Source organism: Peromyscus californicus, unplaced genomic scaffold (genome assembly GCF_007827085.1).
Source record: "Peromyscus californicus insignis strain IS unplaced genomic scaffold, ASM782708v3 Scaffold_20__1_contigs__length_68692818, whole genome shotgun sequence".
Taxonomy (NCBI): Eukaryota; Metazoa; Chordata; class Mammalia; order Rodentia; family Cricetidae; genus Peromyscus; species Peromyscus californicus.
The window spans coordinates 46235896-46254442 of record NW_026294503.1 but is presented as its reverse complement, the minus strand read 5'-3'; the positions used below and the strand labels follow the sequence as shown (position 1 = coordinate 46254442).

General features: G+C 41.6%; 2 protein-coding genes across 2 annotated transcripts in view; both read left to right on the top strand.

The window, feature by feature from the left end:
• The window catches only part of St13 (ST13 Hsp70 interacting protein), a 37470-nt gene extending 30600 nt beyond the window's left edge, over positions 1 to 6870 (top strand). The window contains exons 10-12 of the mRNA XM_052748398.1: positions 608 to 656; positions 4398 to 4531; positions 4924 to 6870. Of these exons, the coding sequence (XP_052604358.1) occupies positions 608 to 656; positions 4398 to 4531; positions 4924 to 5052 (312 nt within the window). The 3' untranslated portion in view covers positions 5053 to 6870. The remainder of the gene's footprint in view (positions 1 to 607; positions 657 to 4397; positions 4532 to 4923) is intronic.
• Positions 6871 to 9732: 2862 nt separating this feature from the next.
• The window catches only part of Slc25a17 (solute carrier family 25 member 17), a 46812-nt gene continuing 37997 nt past the window's right edge, over positions 9733 to 18547 (top strand). Inside the window, exon 1 of the mRNA XM_052748397.1 lies at positions 9733 to 9866. Within this exon, the coding sequence (XP_052604357.1) occupies positions 9813 to 9866 (54 nt within the window). The 5' untranslated portion in view covers positions 9733 to 9812. The remainder of the gene's footprint in view (positions 9867 to 18547) is intronic.

The following is an 18547-nucleotide window of genomic DNA, read 5'->3' as shown; positions in this document are numbered from 1 at the left end:
TATAAGTAAGTCTTAATTTTGGGGTCTTTTCATAAGCATCATACTTTAAATATATTTAAGTGTCATAGTTTATAAAAAATGTGTGTATCTTTATTTGGTTCCCCTCTCTTCATGTCCTGGGGATCGAACTGGGACCTCACACATGAGAGGCAAGTGCTGGACCACTGGGATACAGTCTATCTTGATGATTGTTTCTAACTAGGTATGAAGGAAGGGTCTAATTGGCCTTTCTTTGTTATTAAAAAGACCTCGGGAAGCCGTTTAAATTTTGCTGAGAGGAAGTAGAAGAGATGAACCTAGGAAATAATCTAGCCATGCCCTTTCATTTTGGAGTTTTAAAACAAGTGAGAATTCATAACTTGCATAAATAGAAGCATGTGCTTTATCTTTCCAGAGAAGTAAACCTGCTAGAAATCATTAGTAAAGTAAGGCCCAGTGACAGTTGGAAACGGTTCACCCAGTAGTTTGTTAAACCTTACTGTTCTGCTATCTTCTGTCTTAGTTTTTGATTTCCTGGATTTCTGTGGCTAGGTTAGGTATGAGGGAAAAGGCTTTCTTTTTGTTGTTTTTCTTCTGTTACATAATTTGTTTTCATTTTGTCTTCAAGGAAGAAGAAGCCAGAAGACAGTCCGGAGCTCAATATGGCTCTTTTCCAGGTATTTTAGTGTTAATAAATAATTAAGATAGATCCTGATCTTGGAGCTCAGGGGTATGTATGTATAATGGGAAGAGATAGATAGTTCTCGAAACTCCAAAGAATATTAGTTAATGTTTGTAAAGTTCATTTTCATAAACAATTTTTGTTAGTGGAAAAAAAGCATTATTTTTCTCCTTTGAGTTATAATACACTTTAAGAAAAGTTAATAGTTGTTGAGAGCTGAGTGTTGTACTTCAGGTAATTTGTTATAATGTAATCTAAGTTTCTAAACCAGTAAGATTATGTTCTGTTACATGTGATAATATTTATATTCATGAGGATATTGCCTAAAAACCCAGGGCTGGCTAAGTGCACGCCTTTAATCCCAGCACTTGGGAGGCAGAGACAGGCAGGTCTCTGTGAGTTTGAGGCCAGCTTGGTCTACAAATTGAGTTCCAGGTCAGCCAGGGCTACACAGAGAAACCCTGTCTCAAAATGTCTTGAAAATCCAAAGAGGGAGAGATTATGTTCATTTCTGAGTGTGTGTGCGCGTGTGTGCTCGCGCGTGTGCGCTTGCTGCTCATGGAGGCTTGAGAGTTTTTTGGATCCCCTGGAACTGGAGTTAACAGTCAATAGTTGTGAGTCTTCCAGATTAGATACTGGAAACTGAAGTCTTGTCTTTGCTCTTTTCAAAGACCAGCAAGCACTCCTCACTGCTGAGGTGTCTTCCTAGGCACTTTTTTCTGTCTTGTAAGTGTCTTAAAGTCAGAAGTTAGTAGCAAACTAAGCTTTTGAGGATTAGCAAAGGACAAGCATTCAGATAGGCGAGGGGAAAAAAATAAGTTTTGCTGCCTGAAAGAGGCAGTATGAGGTTTATATAAACAATACACTTAAAAAATGGGTTTTGTTGGCTTATTTTTAAAAGGCTGTCTTCTACTTAGTGGTAACTAGTTTTACCACTAGTTAGACACCCATTTATGCTTATATACCATTGGGTAGAACCATTTATTCTAAAGCTAGAAAATGGAACATGTGTTATCCGTGCAATGGTGGTTCATACAGAGATAGGCAGATCTTTGAGTTTGAGGCCAGCCTGGTCTACTGAGCGAGATCCAGGACAGCCAGGGCAACACAGAAAATCTCCATTTCGAAAAAGCAAACCAAAAAAGAAGAAGATAAAATGTAACGTTTTCATCAACAATAAGATGATGGAAAAATTACAGCTCATAGCTTACTTCTAGCTTAAAATATGAATCTGATTGTCAGTTCCCTTTGTTATAGAGAAAGCTTTACTAACGTGAACTAATATTAGATCTAGCTAGTCTCTGTGCATTTTGGTATCTCATTTAGCAAGCCTTGTTCCAGTAACTTCGTCATGGGGAGGAAGTGATCTTGGAAAGCCTGTGAGAACAAATTAGAGAAGAAGCTTCCAAGTTTGTGTTTTTCCTGCCTCTTCCTCATGTTACAGTGCTTATAGGCACGCTTGATTTATTGTTGAGCACGATAGGAATGACTGTTCCATGTGTTTATTTCTTACAGCTTCACTTGTCATGATTCTGTGTCTGTAGAATACATTAATATTGCTTAGTTTTCTCTTTAGGATGTTCTTATTTTGGCACAATTGTCATTTCAGAATATCTTCAGTAGACATAGAGGGTTTTTATTACACAGAAACCGAGAGGCTGGAGAGATGTCTCAGTGGTTAAGAGCGCTTGCTGTGCAGTTATAAGGATAGGACTTCAGATCCATGCACTCAGACAACAAGCCAGGCATTAGATACCTAGGACTCCACTTGCAGGACATCTAATGTCCGCTTCTGGCCTTAGTGTGCACACAGGCTGAATACCCACATACCCATACTCACAAATAGAATCTTTGAAAAATTCAAGTAGAAAATAGAGTGGGTTTATAATTTAATAGTGTGCTTAGAAGAACGAAGTCGTTTTTGTTAGAGAATTACACTAGAAAGAATCACTGTGAGTGCTTGTCATATGTGCAAATTCTGCCATATGTGCCATTCTGTCTTACAAATGCCTGTAATCCTACTTTAGGGATTAGATGGACTGCCATGAATTTGAGGGTAGTTTGAGCCTCATAGATAAGATCTCAGCTGAACATAACAAAGCCCCAAGTTATTTTTTTAATAATTGTATGTTATTTTTTTAGAGATTTTGATTATTTAGAATGGGCCTCTTAAATACATAGATTCACCAGGCCTGGTGAGGCACACTTGTCATGTCAGATAGTCCTGGCTAGTTTTATGTCAGCTGCCACAAGCTAGAGTCATCTGAAAAGAGGGAACCTCAACTGGGAGAATGCTTCTGGAAGATCAGGCGTTTTCTTTTTCCGAGACAGGGTTTCTCTGTGTAACAGTCCTGGCTGTCCTGGAACTCGCTTTGTAGGCCAGGCTGGACTTGAAGTCACTGAGATCCACCTGCCTCTGCCTCCCCAATGCTGGGATTAAAGGCGTGCGCCACCACCGCCTGGCTGGGAGAGCATTTTCTTATTTCGTGATTGGTGGGAGAGGGTCCAGCCTTTTGTGGGTGGTGCTGTCCTTGAGCCTGGTGGTCCTGGGTTCCATAAGAAAGCAGGCTGTTCAAGCCATGATGAGGAAGCCAGTAAGCAGCACTCCTCCATAGCCTCTGCATCAGCTCCTGCCTCCAGGTTCCTGTCCTGTTTGAGCTCCTGTCCTGACCTACTTCAGTGATACGGAAGTATAAGCCAGATAAACCCTTTCCTCCCCAACTTGCTTTTGTTCATACTGTGTTTTTCATCACAGTAATAGTAACCCTAGCCTAGGACACAGTCTTTAGGAGGTGGAGGCCAGAGGCTCAGGATTTCTTGGCCAACTTCACCTACAGAGCAAAATTTGAGCCTGCCTGGGCTCTACATTACTGTCTCATTCAATAAAAAGAGAAAGAAATTAATAAATTTTTGTTACCCTTATTTTAGGTAAGACTTGAGAAATAACTGCTCTGGATGAATCAGAATGAAATAAAACAAGTTTAGACTGATAGAATTAACTTTAAATTGAAACAAAAATACTCAAGAAATAGAAATTCAAAGGTGATTGAGCTAGCATGGTGATACATACTTGCAGTCTTAGAATTAGGATGATGGGGGAGGAAATCGAGAGTTAGGACAGCCTGGGCTGTACATACATTCATTGCAAGTTCCAGGATAGCCATCCTATATCAAACACCTCATCCCTCCCACCTGCCCCTCAAATAAGAAAAAAAAAAAAACAATGACACACCTGGCATTAATGTTTTGGGAGGACCAGCACATGTTGATTCTTTATTTTTAAGGCAGGATTAGATTTGTTGAACTTTTTTTTTTTTTAAAGACGTTTTATTTTTTTTTTAAAGATTTATTTATTATGTATACAGCATGTATGACTGCAGGTCAGAAGAGGGCACCAGATCTCATTACAGATGGTTGTGAGCCACCATGTGGTTGCTGGGAATTGAACTCAGGACCTCTGTTAAAGCAGCCAGTGCTCTTAACCTCTGAGCCATCTCTCCAGCCCTTGTTGAACTTTTTTAAGTAATGAAAAACAAGTCCAGAAAGGAGTAAAGTCTGTTTTACAGGTTTACCTTTAGGAAAAATTAGAAGTTACGCTTGATAGCCTGCTATGTTGAGAATAGAATGTGCTAAATGCCCAGTGGCTGTCTTTGTTCCTCACTCTCCTGTACTTGAGTATTGGAGAGAATGAATAGAAATTTGTTGATGTCCCTAATTATTTCCTTTCTCCTTATAGGTGGTTTTCCTGGGGGAATGCCTGGTAATTTCCCGGGAGGAATGCCTGGAATGGGAGCGGGCATGCCTGGGATGGCAGGAATGCCTGGACTCAATGAAATCCTCAGTGATCCAGAGGTTCTTGCAGCCATGCAGGTAAGATTTGGAAGACTGAAGTTGGGCTTTGATCATCTAAGCTTTTCTTTTCTACTTTTGTGTAGTGACAGCACACTAGCTGTTTTTCCTCTTAGTTATCAATTAGCTTATTTTGCAATCTGGCATTTTTCTAAATTGAGATGAATTTTTTAAAAATATTTATTTATTTTGCTGGGCAGTGCTGGCTCACACCTTTAATCCCAGTATTTGAGAGGCAGAGGCAGGCATATTTCTGTGAATTTGAGGACAGCCTGATCTACAGAGTGAGTTCCAAGACAGCCAGGGCTGCACAGAGACCCTGCCTCGAAAAAACCACAAACAAACAAACAAACAAAACCCAACATAGCTGAAAAATTCAATTCCATCCCTCTCTTTTTGTACTTTCTCTTCAGGATCCAGAAGTCATGGTGGCTTTCCAGGATGTGGCCCAGAACCCAGCAAATATGTCAAAATATCAGAGCAACCCAAAGGTTATGAATCTCATCAGTAAATTGTCAGCCAAGTTTGGAGGTCAAGCGTAATGTTAAACAGAGCCCTTGCTGAATGAAGAGCAGCTTAGCTCACTTACTGGATGTTGCAATAATACAAACCAGTGTACCTCTGACCTCATCGGGAGAGCTGGGGTGCTTCGAAGATTCTCCCTACCCTTCTGCATCAACTGCGGCTGAAGCATTTTACAGTGGTTTGCCATTAGGGTCTTCATTCAGATAATGTTTTCCTACTAGGAAGTACAAACCTAAAACACTCTTCAACCTTAAACATTTTTAAAAAATTTGGGGGTGTTAATTCCTACATTTTTCTTTACTAATCTTTTTGGGTTTTTCCTTTGAATTACTGGGCAAGGAAGCTGAATATGGTCGACTTACTGCTCTCATGAATGGAAATAAAGATTTGTTAGTGGGAAGCAAATAAAACCCATTTAAGTTGATTGAGTGGGACATATGGTTACTGAAGCATCTTGATTTGTCTTTTTTTTTTTTTTTTTTTTAATGTTTTATTTCACAATGATCTATTTCAGTGAATCTCTTGGGACCACCAATATTTGGATCTGACTTGGGTAGGACTGAAGTGTTGGACAGAGCAGCAGCAAGTCCTCGGTTTTGTTTGACCTTGTGTAAGCTGCATTGAAATCTTACACTGTGCTGCAGGGGCGATCTTTGTATTATTTTTTAAGTGTTACAGTGGAGTTAGAATATCTAGTTCTGCCATTGTCACTGTTTCAAATAAATGTTCCATAGCATTCCCACATAGTGGAAAAAGAGTGCTTTCTGTGTTTCTGTCAAAAATGACCTTTCCTATTAGAAATACCCCTATCTGCTTGTCCTCTTAATCTTCTTGAGCTAAGATAGTGGTTTTTCACTAACATCATCAGTTCTATCATTCACAGCGTAATTGTGGAAGTATATTTATTGCTAGTTTAATTTCATATAGTACATATGGTAGTTGTAAGGTCATACCTGTAACAGCTGTGGTCTTGTACTTGGACATGGGGTTGCTTGTTTAAATATTACAGTTCTACACTTGTGAACTATCATATCAGAAGACATTGGACGGAGGGATTCCCTTTGGTTTTAGATATGCTTATGAAATTGAGAAACAATTGCGAATTTAGAGTTCATGTTGAAGTATACATCTTTGTATTTTGAAGAGTTTAAATTGTTTATGTATGATGAAAGATTCATTCGTCCTATTTAGCTCTTAAGTACTCCGATGTGTTTAATGCCTGTTTTCTCTCCTTCCTTCTGCTGCAAGGATACAGGAAAATGATATCCAGAGTGCATATTTAAATTAGCACATATCTGAAATCATATGTCTGTGTGCAGGTTTACCTGCTTCATACAGCAGACACAGATGCATCTTGTTACATGTGAGAAAAAGCAGTATTTGAACAGAGCATGCGTTTAAAGTCCTTGACAAACATTCATCCCATAATCTTAAATTTGAAGTTTGCACGGTGTTCTTTTTGTTCAAGTGTGTTCTTTCATAAAATTCCATGGTGTGCTGTGCTTTCCTGAAGATCAGTTTCTTTTGGACTCTGACTATACATGACCTAATTATATTCTAATATTGCAAATACTACCATAAATGGGTGAAATTGCTCTTCTGATAACTGTGTCCTTTGCTTTTAGACTTCTGAGTTCCATAGATTAAAAAAAAAATACAGTCTTCATTTTTTTCATAAAGACTCAGTATCATTTCTACACCAGAAATATTGTTTTGTTTTTTTTCACTAAAGATACTATAAGAAAAATACTATAAGAAGATAGAGGGGTTTTCTGCTTAAAGATATGTGGTTAATATGCCTAAGATGCTAAAATAAAATATGGTTTCAAACTGGATCTTGACCTTCCCCTATTTGTTAGCATGTTTTTGTTTTTGTTTTTTTGGTTGCAGTAGTCACTGAACTTATGTAATGGGTACAGTAGGCTATGGATTGCTAAATGTCAACAGAAACCCCTAAAAGCTGAATATAGTGATTCCACACATGTAATCTCAGTACTTGAGAGGATGAGGGAGGAGTCTGAGTTTGAGGCCAATCTGGACTGTGTAGCAAGACTTCAAATCCCGAGAACCGCCCTCCACTCCCACTCACTTCCTTAATTAATTCAGAGGTTTACTTTTGGTAGCTTTCTAGAAGTAGGCAGTTCTGCCACATATTGTAGTAAGTAACTTAGATGTGGGTCCAGAGAAGTTGCCTGTCTTAACACCTGAGGAAAAAGGCATGTGATCAGGGACACAAATGGGGAGATGCTGATGATACATGGTGTTAACAGCTCTTTTCATACCCCATTGGTCAGCTTGATTAACTATGGGGGAAGAGAAACAGCACACAGGTATGTGTTTATGTGGAGAAACGATTGGACAAAAACAAAAGGCTTGGTTAGCCTACTAGCTATTACACCTTCGGAGACAGCTTCATAGAGGAGAAATAGCTTCTGTTTCAGAAAGTGACTCACACCTAAGGTAAATGGACCTGAGGTAAATGGTTCCAGGCCCTGGTAGAATAAGTTCCTCCAATGATAACTTTAATTCTAAGTCCTCCAATGATAACTTTAATTCTAAGTACCTTTGCTTTGCAATTTTGTAGGTGAAGAAACTGAAACACTTCGGTAATTGCTCAGTGTAACATTTGTGAAGCTAGGATTTTCACAGACACTTGTGGCTTCCCAGCTCTTTATAAATCCCTTACTCCTGATTATTACAGAAGTTTGTGGGGACACGTGTCTGTGCTTGAGTGATCATTTTGAAACAAGATTTCACTATGCAATTTGAAACAAACTCATTTGTGTAGACCAGGCTGCTAAGCGTCTGCCTCATGTGTTGAGATCAAAGGCATGCAGTACTGTGCCTGGCTATTACAAGTTTGTTTTTATTGTCTTGTTGCCTCAGGGTAGACCTCAGCCTTGTAACCCAGGCTGGCACTTGAATTCTCATCTTTCTGCCTCAGCCTCCCAGCTACTTGTATTAGGACAATAGTTGTGTCAGCATGCTTGATTGCTGCTTTAAGAAATAGAAAGGTAGCTGGGTGGTGGTAGTGCACACCTTTAAACCCAGCACTCAGGCAGAGGCAGGCGGATCTGAGTTCTAGGCCACTCTGGTCTAGAGAGTTAAGTTCAGAGCAGCAAAGGCTACACAAAGAAACCCTGTCTGGGGGTGGAGGTGGATGGGTGGAGAAATTGAAAGCTAAAATGGACATGTGAATGAGACTGGTTAAATAAAGAATATCGGGTTATGTGTGCTGCTGAATACATTACTATTCTCTGAATAGTAAAGGACAGCATAATTGAAGTGCTTTGTCTTTTAACAAGTATGCAACTAATAAGACTGTGATTGGGGCTGGCGAGATGGCTCAACAGTACATCTTGCAGAGGACCCATGTTCAGTTCCCAAGCACCCACCCATGTTTGGTAGTCCACAACCGCATGTAACCCTAGCTCCAGGTGGTTGTAGCCCTCTTGACTTCCAATTGCACTGCACTAACATGCACAAACATGTACTTTTAAAAATAAAAATAGAGTTCATGGGTTGAAGGGGAAGACAGATACAACAATAGCAAGTTTTGAAAGTTTGGACAATTCTGTGAGACTTCGTTGTGTCACGATGGAAACATGAAATACCAATTTTTCTCTTAGATTTATCTTTACGTGCATGAGTGCTTGCATTTATTTATGTAAGTGCATCTGATGCCTTCAGAGGACAAGACTGGATTCCCCTGGAACTGGATTACAGAGGGTTGTGTGATGGCAACTGAGCCCAGATCCTCTGCAAGAGCAGCAGACATTGTGAGCTGTTGAGCCGTCTGTCTAGCCTCAACTTGTCAGTTTAAGCAAACCGAAGCCTCATGCTACAGCTTTTACCTACCATGCCTTAGGCCCTTGATTTCAAATCTAGCGGGCTTAGTGATGGGTGTTGGAGGTGGCTGCATGAAGAAATGAATGTTGAAGTTGATGACCTGACTCCTTAGCTGTGGCCATCAGCTTATCTTGGAGGGGTGGTTTTATTGTGGCATGGTTTCTGTACACCCCCTCCATGGTACTGGGATAACAGGTGAAGGTTACTAGGATATGTTTGGGGGCAGGGGCGGTTGTAGGTTTTTTGGGGGTTTTGTTTTGAGACCCAGCATGATCTCAAGCTCTAGCTAGCCAGGTAGCCAAAGGTGACTCAGCTGATTCTTTTAACAATGTATGTATGTCTCAATGAGTGCGTATAGGAACCTGTGGATGTCATTCCCTGGAGCTGGAGTTAGAGTCGTTGCCTCCATGTGGGTGCTGGGAAATAATCATGGTTCCTCTGCAAGAGTAGTAGAATTTAGGTTTCCCTCCAGTCTCTTGATCCTCCTTTTTCTGCTTCCTGAATGCTGGAAATACAGGTGTTTGTGGAGTGCTGGGGATCATGCTAAGCAAGCATTCTTACAACTGAGCTACAGCCTCAGCCTGCCAACGTGTATTTTGTAAAGGAATTGGGGTGCAGAGGTCATTAGGAGTTTTTATGTCCCCCGTTTTATGTCAATAGGCATGACTAACCATGTTAGCTTGCAAACAGTCATGAGCCCGCCCTGGCGGCGCTTTGAGCGCGGATCATCTAAGTACTCCGGGCATCGCCCCGCCCCTTGCTCTCTCCGGACCAATCGGTGTTCAGGGGCTGGTCTCCCGGCCGACCGAGGCAGCTTGTGACCCGGAAGTGGTTGTTCTGGTGGAGGCGGGCGGGTCTGAGAGGTGGGGCTTGAGACGCTCCTTTCAGGAGCCCACACTGCCGCGTCTGAGGGGAAAAGTGTGGCATTATGGCCTCTGTGTTGTCCTACGAAAGCCTGGTACACGCCGTGGCCGGAGCCGTGGTGAGGAGGGGTTTGGGGCTTTTCGAAGTCAGTCCCGGGATGGGGCCGGGACATGGGCACGAGGGGGCTGTGGGGGCTGAGTCTGTCAGGACTGGGAAAGTTGCTGCAAGAGTGAGGGGGAGGCCAGCACCCACCCGCCTGCCTGCCCCTGCCCCGGCGGCGGCGCTCTCCCAGAGCCCGTCCGGACTGGCAGTCACAAAGGTCCGGAGTTGCTGTTTTCTTCACCTTGTAACGTTTAAGGCCAGCCATCCCCATACTTCACACAAACTTCGTCTAACTGGTCCTGAGGAGAAACTAGGTGTGAAGCTGTGGTGCTTGACGTAAGGCTGCTGACCGCCAGTGTCACACCTTACCACAGGCAAGTGGCAATAGCTAGTAGAATACCTGTGATCAGCGTTATTGCCAGGAAACGGTAGGGTGTTTTTGTTTTTTTAAAATCAGGATCGGTGTTGTTATCCATTCCATGTACAGTTACTGTGAGTTAAGTGCTCGGTTCTTGCACACAGAGGCGTCTGGGTTCCTTCCCTTGACACCCTTCCCTTTTCCTTGTGACTTTACATTCTTGGCACGAGTAACGTTCCTCTTTGGTTCTTTTCCTCGGACTCTTTCTCATGTCCTTCCCTAACTTCTAACCAACATGTGCCTTTTGCCTTTTTAGAATTACTCTGGACCATTACTGTCTGTTCGGTGGACCATTACTGAATGCTGCTCCTCCCCCAATATTAATTCAGGGACCGCTCATGTTCTGTAAAGAGGAATCTGAGTTTCCAAATTCCAGTTCTATTACTTATTTACTAGGTAATCTCAAGTCTCACCTTTGTAACCTGTAAAGCAGAAGAAATGATAGTTTTCTCCTAGACTCTTGAGAATCAGGTGAGGGGATATTACATGAGTGTCTTAATCAAGAAGCCTCATTCATTTAAATCAACCAGAAGAGCCTTTCACCCTGTGAAAGACCTGCGATGGAAGTTTGCTTGACGTGTTTCCAGTTTTCAGTTGGTCACACAGACCTGTGTGACTGGAGTGGAAATGCAAATGGCCACCAAATTATTCATGACTTTGTGTAGGAAAGAGCGGCTGTTGAACTTACTAATTTACATGTCAGACCTGATCTTCTAGGCTTCTTCCTCTGTGGAAGTAGAACAAGGAAGGCACAGTAGTCAGGCAAGAAGTGGTTGTAAGGCTTAGATGAGGTTGTAGAAGTGGAAGTGGTAAGTGATCGTTCTCTTGAAATGTATTTATAAGAGCCACCATAGTTTAGTGAGAGATACCATGTAGATTAGGGTTGGTTGTCTGACAGATTTTTGCCTGAAGGAACATGGTCTTCCTCCCGAGTGAGCTGACAATGGTGAAGGCATGGGTTTGGGGGAAAGATAAACTTGGTTCTAGTTTTGAGCTAGTTAAATTTGAAGTCCCTGAGAGTAGCCTGACATTAAATAATTAACTCACCAAGGAAGTGAACATGGACTAAGAAAAATGACTGAGTGGAAAAGCAGGCGACATTAAAAGGTCGGGGAAGTAAGGTTTTGGGCACAGAGAAGACCTGAGAACTAGTGGGGGGGGGGAGGAAACTGGAAACGTGCTCTGCCAGCTGTTTGGAGGAAGTATTTCGGGAAGAAGGGTGTTGTCCCAGTGGGTCATCTGCTGCCAGGCAGTCAAGTAAGGTGAGGACAGTGAACTAATCACTGGGCTTATCAAAATAATACATACAGTGGTTAATCGAGAAGACCAATTTTGGTGGATTGGTGGCCAAGATGGAATGTAACAGAAAATAGAAAGAAGATAAATCTTTGTTACTTCTTCTTTCTCTTATCCAATGCCATTTATTGAGTTCATTCTGTGGGCCGTATGGTCTTCTAGGTTCTAAGAATATAATAAACAAAGTCACTTTCTTCACTAACTGTTGGTTCCAGTAGAGAAGCCAGTAAATGCGTAAACAAAATGATTTTAAATAGTGAGCTATTAAATAAGTAAGGCTGGTAAGCATTTTTTATGTAAGGTGATAGATCATTTTATGTATTATGTACAGTCTCTGTTGTAGCTGCTCAGCACAGCCATAGTGGTGTGAAAGCAGCCACAGACCATAAGTAAATGGATGGGCAGAGCTCTGTTTCCCATAGAACTGTTGTCACAGAAACAGACAGTACGTTGGTTTTGGCCCACTGACCAGTTTTCTGAGCCCTGTGATACAGCATGACCATCGCAGGGGTGATATATATCTATTAATCTACACAAAACATTTTCATTGATTTATTGCCTATTTTTCTTTCATTAAAATTTCACTTGAAGCCAGACGGTGGTGTCATATACCTTTAATCCCAGCACAGGGATTAAGGCAGGTGAATCTCTTGAGTTCGAGGCCAACCTGGTCTACAGAGCAAGTTCTAGGACAGCCAGGGCTACACAGAGAAATGCTGTCTCAAAAAGAGAAAAAGAAAATTTCATTTGAAATTATGCACTCTGATTTTGCTGGCTTTTCCCCCCAAGTTATCTATTATATGCTTTTATAAGAATAATTCATTTTATTACTCTTGCTTTCTATCAGGAAAGTAGTATTTCTAGTACATATATGAGTGGGAAGTAGCTCTGTATGTTGTTTTGGTTATTTTGAAACAGGGTCTCACTGTGTAGCCCAGAATAGCCTCAAACTTATAAACTTTTAGCCTCAGCCTCCTAAATCCTTGAAATTAAAGGCATGTACCACCTGTATCCAGCTGCTCCCGTGTGTGTGTATGTGTATGTGTGTATGTAGCCCAGGCTGGACTTGAACTTGTGAATCTCCTACCTCTCTCTTCCTGTTCAGGTATCCTCCCAGTGTGTGCCACCACAACCAGCGGTGTTTTGTTGTTGTTGCTGCTGTGGTGATGATGATGAGGATTACTATTCAACTATCATGCCAAAGAGTTGTTTTAAAATTCTTAGCAGGGGCTGGGTGTCGGTGGTGTACGCCTTTAATCCCAGCATTCAGGAGCCAAGCAGATCTCTCTGAGTTCGAGGCCAGCCTGTCTACAGAGCGAGATCCAGGATAGGCACCAAAACTACACGGAGAAACCCTGTCTCCAAAAACAAAAACAAAAACAAAACAATTCCTAGCAGGTCTGTATATTAAAGTTAAATAACATAACCTAGGCTCTAATATTTTGGTTATCATCAGATTATTTTTGAAAGATTTCATATGTAAAAATGTGTCTCTTTCTTTTTTTTAAGCTGGCTTTGACCTTGCTATGTAACCAAAGATGATCTTGAACTTCTGATCTTCTTGTTTCCAGCTCATAAATTTTAAGATTAGAGCATTAGGTTTTTGGATTGAATCCAGGCTTCCAAACTAATAGGTTTTCTGCACCTCCACCCCAACGCAGTAAGTCAGATCAAGCCAAATTGAAAAAGTATAACAAGAAGTTTATTTGAGCAAAGCAACTCCTGGGTGAGTTCTCCAGTCTCACAGATCAAGACCAGAGAATTCTTGCCCCCAAACTAAAGCAGGGAGACTTTATAGGTTGTAGGTGAGGGGTGATGACGTGTCTCCCATGAGCTGGGTTTCTGCCCAAGTATGGTACTTTAGGCAGGGACTTGAGTGACTGGCGTCTTCAGGGAAGATGTCTACTGAGAAGCTGCAGTAGCCACCAAGAATGTGGAACTGGGCTTTTTGGTGCCTTTCCTTTGTTTAGAGACTCTGACTAGGTTAGGTTTGGAGAGAGGGATCATGCAGGGGCAAGTTGGAGGTTCTAACTGAACGCGAAGATGCTTGGCAAGCTCTACCAACTTAGTTACATCCCTCGCCCAGAAATATCTATTTACAAGCAAAAGATTTCTAGAATTTGAAAAGTGCTATTTGTAGGACTTACATAGGGTAGATTGCACACTGAAACAGGGTTCAGAATTGTCATGATTAATCAGTAATATCAAAATTTTTATTTATTAGTCAGTTTGTTGGAATTTGTGTGGAGATGAGAGGACAACTGTGGGAGTCAGTTTTCTCTTTCACTGCATGGTTCCAGGAATGAACTCAGGTCTTCAGGCTTGTTCCACAAGAGGTTTTATCCTTACTGACTCAGCTCTCTGGCCTGATTGATCAGTAACTTTGAAGAAACATCTTTTGTACCAACTGCATATTTAAATCATTTTGATTTATTTTTTTGTTTGCCTTGTTTATCTAGCAGGGCAGTCTCTTTATATTGGTTAGGCTGGCCTCAACTTCTGGGTTCAGGACACCCTGCATCCTTGAGTAGCTGAGGTTGTTAGAGAATCTCCAATGTTATGCAAAGGAGTTTGGGTTACAGTTGGTCAGATAAAATGTTTGTCGAAGTGTAGCTACATCTTTGGCCTCTGTTCTCTGTGTGTTTATGTACAAATGAATGTGCATAGGTAGACTTTTGTTGTTATTATTTATATAACTGTTAGTAGAGTTTCATATCCTGGGATTTTTCTGTTTGCTTGTTATGAGTGTGTTTGTTTTGGAATTTAGAGTATCCATGTGACTCAGTTAGGCTCCCTGGTTACAGGGTGGAGAAACAGACTGGGTATTTTAAGCATTAAGGTGAGTTTTCTTTAAAGGCTATTTGAGACCTGCTCTGTCAATGGGAAGCTGAAAAACTTGGAGTAGAAAGGAGCCAAGTGGCTCTAGAAGATTTCTGAAATAGTCACTGGAAAGTCTCTGTCAGACACCACCACTGAAATCAGAAGGTTTGTCCTGCCCGTCTACCCTGACCAAATTCTACTTAAGAGTCAAAGTCCTGCAAAGAGTTCCTGCTAACAGAACTCAATGCCTTGTACCCAGGCAAGCCTTGACAAGCCTCTTGTAATGAACAGGTGTGGAAGGAAGGTATGGGCAGACGGACCCTTTAGAGGCCTCTTCAGGGGCTATAGTGGAGGGTGGCACCTGGATTTTCTGTCCTGCCAAGATTGTATACAGTAGGGCGAGGTAATTCTTCAGTAGAGGCTGGAGAAATGGCTCAACAGTTAGAAGCTATGGCTACTTTTACAGAGGACCCAGCTGCAATTCCCAGCACCACATGATCGCTTACAACCATCTTTAACTTCCATCAAATGATTTCCAACACCCTCTTCTGGCCTCCATAGGAATGGCATGCATGTGACACACAGACAAACACTCATACACATAAAATAAGAAATGAAAATCAGCAAAAGAGAGTGATGTTATGTGACCCAAAACTTTTGACATCTGTATATCAATATGTTAGAATACCTTGAAGCCAGATGTAGTGGTTGTGCACACCTATAATCCCAAACCTCAGGACTCTAAGGTAGGAAGGAGAATCCTACCTTCTAAGCCAGTCTGGGCTATATAGGGAGACCCTGTCTCTAAAATCAGAAGTCTTCAAATATCATTGATTTTTAAAAATATATTAATACTCCAAAAACTGGACATGGTGGTACACTCCTTTAATCCCAATACTAGGCAGGCAGAGTCAGGTGAATCTCTTGAATTCGAGGCCAGCCTGGTCTGCAGAGTGAGATCCAGGATGGCCAGGGCTACACAGAGAAACCCTGTCTTGAAAAACAAAACAACAACAAAAAAAGTAATATATGAATATTTGCTGTGGGATGGTCTGTATGTCAGATGTGTTGCTCTGATTGGTCAATAAATAAAACACTGATTGGCCAGTTGCCAGGCAGGAAGTATAGGCGGGACTAACAGAGAGGAGAATTGAGAGAACAGGAAGGCAGGGGGAGACACTGCCAGCCGCCGCCATGACAAGCAGCATGTGAAGATGCCGGTAAGCCATGAGCCACGTGGCAAGGTATAGATTTATAGAAATGGATTAATTTAACATGTAAGAACTAGATAGGTAGAAGCCTGAGCCGTTAGGCCAAACAGTTTAAATAATATAAGTAGACGTCTGTGTGTTTATTTTATAAGTGGGCTGTTGGACTGCCGGGGCTTGGCGGGACCCGGAGAGAAAACTCCAGCTACAAATATTTCATTTATGTATGGTTACTTATACTGCACTTCAATCCTTTGCTTTGATAAACATTTTGTATAATGTAAATGTTAATGTTATCTCCCATGACTCCATTACTTCAGTTTCACTAATTTTGTGATATTTAGAGAAAGAAAAAAACAAACTATATTTCCAGAGTCAGTTAATTTGGATCCCTATCTGTAAAATGTCAGTAACCTCCCAGGGCTTGTGAATATTAATAATGTTATAACAAGACTTTTTATGTTACTTGACACTATTATAGTGTATATGTTTAGGGCTTTTGAAATTGAAATTGAATAGTCATGTATACAGTATCCTTTGACCTTTGCTTTCCCCCAACGTTTGTATGTATATTTTGTGGGCAAAGGACTCCTGTTGAGGTGCTCTGAAGGTCAGAAAACAACTTCCTGGAGTTGGTTCTTCTCCTCCCACCATGTTGGTTCTGGGGAATCATACTTGGGCCATCAGACTTGGCAACAAGCGTCTTTATCCTCTGAGCTACCATGCTGGCCCTCTCTTAACCTCTTTTTTTGTTTTTTGTTTTTTGAGACAGGGTTTCTCTGTGTAGCTTTGGAGCCTGTCCTGGAATTCACTCTGTAGCCTAGGCTGGCCTCGAACTCACAGAGATCCACCTGCCTCTGCCTCCCGAGTGCTGGGAGTAAAGGTGTGCGCCACCTCCGCCCAGTCTTTAAAGAAGTTTAAAAGAAGTAAATGTGTTCTAATAGCTGGAAAGAGTTTTGGAGTAAAGTTTAGCTCTCTGTCATTGTGGATAACTTACATTTTTTGCATGAACTTGGGTTTGCCAAGTTTTGAAACAGGGACAGTAATACCTCACCCACAGGGTTTTAATGAGACATTAGGGGACTGATGGGAATATTACAGCAGTAAGTATCCAATTCTAGTTGGGTCTGTTCTTAAAGTTGCATTCTTTTTACCCAGTTTCAGAAACTCAGTATGTGATTAGCATGGTCAGTGGCCCGAGTTTAATCTCCAGCACCAAGAAGGAGGAAGAGAAGGGCAATCCTTACTGCTGCTTTCACTCTAGCAGATGATCTCACCTTTATCCTCTAGGACCTAGAGGACAAAGTCTAGTTCATCTGCTGTGTGTGGTACTGCATGCCTTTAATCCCAGCACTCGAGAGGCAGAGGCAGGTAGATCTCTGTGAGTTCGAGGCCAGCCTAGTCTACAGAGCGAGATCCAGAACAGCCAAGGCTGCTCAAAGAAACCCTTGTCTCGGAAAAATGAGAAAGAAAGGAAGAAAGAAAGAAAGAAAGAAAGAAAGAAAGAAAGAAAGGAAAAAAAAAGAAAGAAAAAAGGGGGAAAAAACCCAAACAAACAAACAAGCGAACCAATTGGAAAGAAGGTAGGAAGAAGTATATTTACTGGGCTCTAAAAATGTATGTCTTTCTTTAACATTATTTATTTTGTGTGTGTGTGTGTGTCTGTGTGTGTGTGTGTGTGTGCGTGCCTGTGCATGATGGCATTTGTGTGGAGATCTTAGGACAGCTCTCCTTCATCATTCAAGTTCCAGGCATGAAACTCAGCTTGTCAGGCTTGGCAGCAAGTGCCAGCCCCCAAGATGCATTTCTTTTCTTCCTCTTACCCTCATTCTTCTAGTGTTGAACTCTAGGGCGCCTCCTATCTAAACTTCAAAAGTAGTGAACCTTTCAGACACAGAATGCTGTGCCCATATGAAAACACGTTTCTGAATAATATGTGAGTTAGAGGAAATCATAATGGAACTAAAGTATTTAGAACTGAGTAATATTATAGTGCATATTAAAACTTGTGGCTGTGCGGAAGACCAAGTTACCACTGAATGAAATTGAATACCCAAACAAGTGGAAAGAGATGCTGTGTTTGTGGTTTGAAAGACTTAATATAGCACTCTCCATGCGGCTTCATAGACTCAGAGCAATCCCTACCGAATTCCAGCTTGTTCTTTGCAAAAATTAGAGGACAGATGCCAAAACAGTCATGAAAAATAAGAATAAAGTTGGACGACTCCTTCCCCTCTCAAGTGCCGCAAGACTGCAGCAGTCAAGAGGCCACTGACACAAGAATACAGATCCACGGAGTGGAGATGAGACTCTACAAATCTCCAGAATTCAGTTGATTTTCTGCAAGGCTCCTGGACTCGATGAGGAAACAGTAGTAGTCTCTTCCGTAAATGGTGGAGGTACAACTGGGTGTCTACTTTGGCCATACACAAAAATTAACAAAAAATTAACCACAGACCTAAGTGTTAGTGCTGGGGCCACAGGGGAGCACACAACTCTTAAATATGACAGAAATGTAAATCTTTTTTTAATTTTTAAATTATTATTATTTTATGTATATGGGTGTTCCGCTTGCGTGTATGTCTGTGTACACATGCATGCCTGGTGGTGGAGGCAGGAGGATCCAAGTGTTAGAGGCCAGCTTAGGTTGCATAGCAAGACTTTGTTCCTTTCCCCCACCCCACCCCTCTCCCCCACCAAAGAAAACAAAGGAAAAGAAAACAGGTTTGGGGCCAGCAAGATGGCTGAGCAGGTGAAACACCTGCTGCCAAGCCTCACAGCCTGAGTTTCATCCCTAGAAATCACACGGTGGAGAGAGAACCAACTCCTGCAAGTTGTATTGTCATGTGTTCCTTGTTTTTGTTTTTTTGTTTTTGTTTTTCAAGACAGGGTTTCTCTGTGTAGCTTTGGTGCCTGTCCTGGAACTCACTTTGTAGACCAGGCTGGCATCGAACT